Source organism: Anneissia japonica, unplaced genomic scaffold, assembly GCF_011630105.1.
Source record: "Anneissia japonica isolate Jap-2015-1 unplaced genomic scaffold, ASM1163010v1 scaffold287777_len348014_cov174, whole genome shotgun sequence".
Taxonomy (NCBI): domain Eukaryota; kingdom Metazoa; phylum Echinodermata; class Crinoidea; order Comatulida; family Comatulidae; genus Anneissia; species Anneissia japonica.
This window is the reverse complement of record NW_022745885.1, coordinates 4,016-8,079: the sequence shown is the minus strand read 5'-3', so window position 1 is coordinate 8,079 and position 4,064 is coordinate 4,016. Positions and strand designations below refer to the sequence as shown.

The following is a 4,064-nucleotide window of genomic DNA, read 5'->3' as shown; positions in this document are numbered from 1 at the left end:
AAAGTCTCGTCTCTATTTTAATATTGTATTATGGCTGTACAGTATGTTACTTTTATAAACACACTGCAAGAGCGTGTCCACTGTTTTAAAAGCGTCGTTTCCAAAATAAAGTTATAATAATTATATAATAGTACCGGTATGCAATAGAAACAGAAAATCATTTTTAAGATTATTAAACATCACCTTTATTTTCATTGTCATTCGTACTTATACAGGCTGTACAAAGATTTGAAATTAAGAACCATTTTCTAATATTGTTTAGCGAACAACCTTTAAAGATCGTCAGAAAAGGTGGGAAAAAATATTTTTTTTTTCTTATTTAGCTTAAATATTTTTCTGAACGCATCTAGGCGAATGAGAAAATCTCTCATTGGCTCTGTATTGTTGAAGTTATAGCGCCACCAATCGTTTCTGCCTCAAACGTGCAGGAAACAAAATCGCCCCACGCCAGCGAGATTAACCCCTCCCCACGTCGGGGAGAAAAACCACAATTCGTCGGGGAGACAAAAATGTATATGTATTTTCTACATATTAGTAGACTCCAAATTCGATAAGCTTTTGAAATCCCTAAATTGTATGGGAGCTGTTTTAAAATTTTGTACATGTCTTATTGTTTTTGATAAAACTTTTAAAGCTTTTTTAAAAATTTTAATTTTGTGCAATTAAATATCGGTATTTTTGATGTCGGTTTTATTTGTATATAGTATATTTATATTTATTAAAAAAAATAATATTAATGATTTTAAATATTCAACAAGTAATGAAGAGGCAGCACTCGGAGAATAACTTTCAATCTGTTATTTTTTTTGACACGAGCTTTCGCGAGCAGAGTGCTGCCTCCACATTACTTGTTGAATATTTGTTAAGACTAACACGTAGGAGTGATGTTTTGCCCTACCGTATACTGACGTATTATCGAACCGAAATACTCAGTACATCCCCAAATACTAGCGAAAAAATTTGCAAGTGATTCGGGCGGAATCGAATCAATGACCTCGAAGTATCTAGCCTGATGTCTTAACCACTAGACCGCCGAGCTTGCGCTTGGTGACTAGTGATGAATCCGATCCCCTAGTAGCAGCGTGTACTGAAAATGCTATAAAGATATGACTTTGCGTCAGGAAAATATCATAGGAGTGGTGTTTTGCCCTACCTGACGTATTATCGTACCGAATATACTCAGTACATCCCTAAATAGGCCTACTAGTGACAAAATTCGCAAGTGATTCGGGTGGAAATCGAACCCACGACCTCCAGGTATCTAGCCTGATGTCTAAACCACTAGACCACCGAGCTTGCGCATGGTGATTTGTGATGAATCCGATCCCCTAGTAGCAGCGGGTATTGCAAGTGCTATAAAGATATAAATTTGCGTTATTTGGGGATGTACTGAGTATTCGGTACAATAATACGACGTCAGGTAGGGCAAAACCAGGGGTTTCGCCAGTGGAGAGCTGCCCCCCACCCCTGGTTGGAGAGAAAAAGCACAATTCGTCAGGGAGAAAAAATTATATTTACTTTTTACATATTAGTAGACTCTAATGCCGATTAAGTCAGCATTTGAAACCTCTAAATTGTCAAAATTTTCGGGGGCTACGCCACCAGGACCATTTTCGAAACCTTTTAATCGAAGCTCGACCACGCCCACTTTGCTTTCGTCGGGGAAATCTGACCCCTCGTCGGGGGAACCGCACCCCCCCCCCCACTTGTCGGGGACCTCGGCTTCCCCGTCGGACAAATCCTGGCGCCACCCCTGGGCTGAGAGAGCAGCTTAGCTCAGTCGGCTAATCTGGTGGTAGCCACTGTGTGTGCGCTGAACTGTGGAGACCTCTAGGTCCCCGGTTCAATTCCCATCGCTGCCTCTCCTTGTGCTTCAGCTAGAGGACTGAAATACAAGTTACAATATCGCACCGTCTTTCGGATGAGACGTTTAAGCCGTTGGTCCCGTGTGCATTTATGGCCCATGTGCACGTTAAAGAACACAGTACACTCTTCGGAAAAGAGTAGGGGATTGTCTCCCGGTGTACTGTCCAATCACCATCAGAAGGACCCCACTGGAAATTAGTCATCTTCTTCTGGACTTTCGTGGGCTATCCTTGGTGTTTACACCGAATAAATCCAATCCAAACATCACTCCTATGATATTTTCCTGACGCAAAGTCCATTTCTTATAATCCAACCTAACACTAACAAATCTGAAATTTAGATTTTTACATTTAAGTTAAGCCTATGCCTGTTAATGTTATATATGGTATATTCTGTGTTTTTTCATCTTAAATATGTATGCCTCATTTATGTTGTAAACAACGTCGACGAGAACCGATAATAAGAGGCCTATATAGAAAGAACCTAACATTGAAAGTATTTGCCATCAGAAGTTGACTAAGGTTTGTATATAATTGGACTATGTCTAAAGAGATTTCGAACAAAAAATATATGCAATCACGTATTGAACGAAATATACAATATTTCCAGAAACGAAAAGTCAATGAAAACCTTGGGAGAGAAAATTTGACTATTCCGATCTTGATTTTTGCGTCAGGAGAAATAATAGACCTACGAACGATGTTAGGCCTACCTGACGTGTTATCCTATTAATGTTCAGTAAGTTTCTAAATACTTCCAAAGAAAAATCTCGAAATGGATTCAGGTGGAAAATGAATCAAGCTCCAGATAACTAGCTGTCCTAACCACTACACCACCGATATTGCGTTTCAAGCTTTCTGATGAATCCGATCCCCAGCAACGGTTACTACATAGCATTTCTACAGCATTTCGTTTTTCTCACTAGGAGAAATTATACGAATGATGTTTGCCCTACCTGAGGTAGGTGCTCTCCACTCGAATCACTTGCGAGATTTTTTTTTTCCGCAAGGTTATGGATGTGGCAAACATAATTCGTAAAACTTAATTATTCTGTGAAGATTATCAAACGAAAAACTAAATACATTAGCCATTTGTATAAGCACTATAACCTACTTTGTTTTGATTAGTATAGATATTTAATAAAAAATATTTCTCACTTACGTGTAGTCTGACTAAGATTGGCAGCAGCGATTACAATGATGAGCATAGATCGGCAGAACATCATTTTCACTTGCCTGTACATATTATCACGAACGAGCACCAAAGCTAATTGAAAATATCTAACTGCATTTCACTGTTTTGTTTCTTCCCGAGAACAATACGAATTTTCAGAATAATCTCCAGCCAGGTTTTCTGTGAGTGTTACAGTACATTAAGCAGAGGTTTCATGTAAACGAATATTCATTCGAGCGTAAATATACGGAGTAGCATCTTATACAACTACATAACCATTACGAATCTGGTGGTTATCATTCTAAGCACTTTCCTTCTTTCTGAGTATCTAATAATGATAGATTGTGAATTATAGCCATACTTCTTGAATATTTTCACAAGAAGAGAACACATACAAAAGAGAACACATACAAAGGCATAATACATCATAATTATCCTATCCAACACATCATAACATTATGAATTAATATCTAAAAGACTTATGAGTCCATCAGATTTTAAGGTACTTCGAAAAATACAAATGAATTTCGGTACATTGTTTGATACCGATATTACATTAAAGTGTTAAGCTATACGAAGACCTGACATAATTATGACATTACTGGAGATACATGTGAATTTCTCTTGAATAGAATAATTACTCGATGGTCCTATGATACGTTCCGTACATTGAACATGTTTACATGTCTTACATCTCTTTTATTACATTTGTCATACCTACATTATCTACTTGATGTTGTGCTAGACTTAAATAACTAGTCCTTCAAGCTGGATCATGTCAATATGAAAGCATAGGAGGTTCGTTAAACATGTCTTTGGTGGCTGGGTCTGATTCCAATATGCCTCAGCCACAATTTCACTCACCCAACCCGCTCGGCCTAGCAAAACAATGCCAAACGATCCGCTAGAGTTGGCTCTGTCGGCTGTTGCGGCCGGAAAGTGTATGAATAACATTCCAAAAATGCATCTTACTTCCGATAAGCACCAAATTTGAAGCGGACCCGGATACATGTAACATTGTCATG

At 38.2% G+C, this 4,064-nt stretch overlaps 1 protein-coding gene across 1 annotated transcript in view; it reads right to left on the bottom strand.

Annotated features, from left to right (window-relative positions):
• Nucleotides 1–3,166, bottom strand: part of LOC117120070 — a 19,285-nt gene extending 16,119 nt beyond the window's left edge. The window contains exon 1 of the mRNA XM_033265078.1: nt 3,028–3,166. Within this exon, the coding sequence (XP_033120969.1) occupies nt 3,028–3,109 (82 nt within the window). The 5' untranslated portion in view covers nt 3,110–3,166. The remainder of the gene's footprint in view (nt 1–3,027) is intronic.
• Nucleotides 3,167–4,064: the final 898 nt, after the last annotated feature.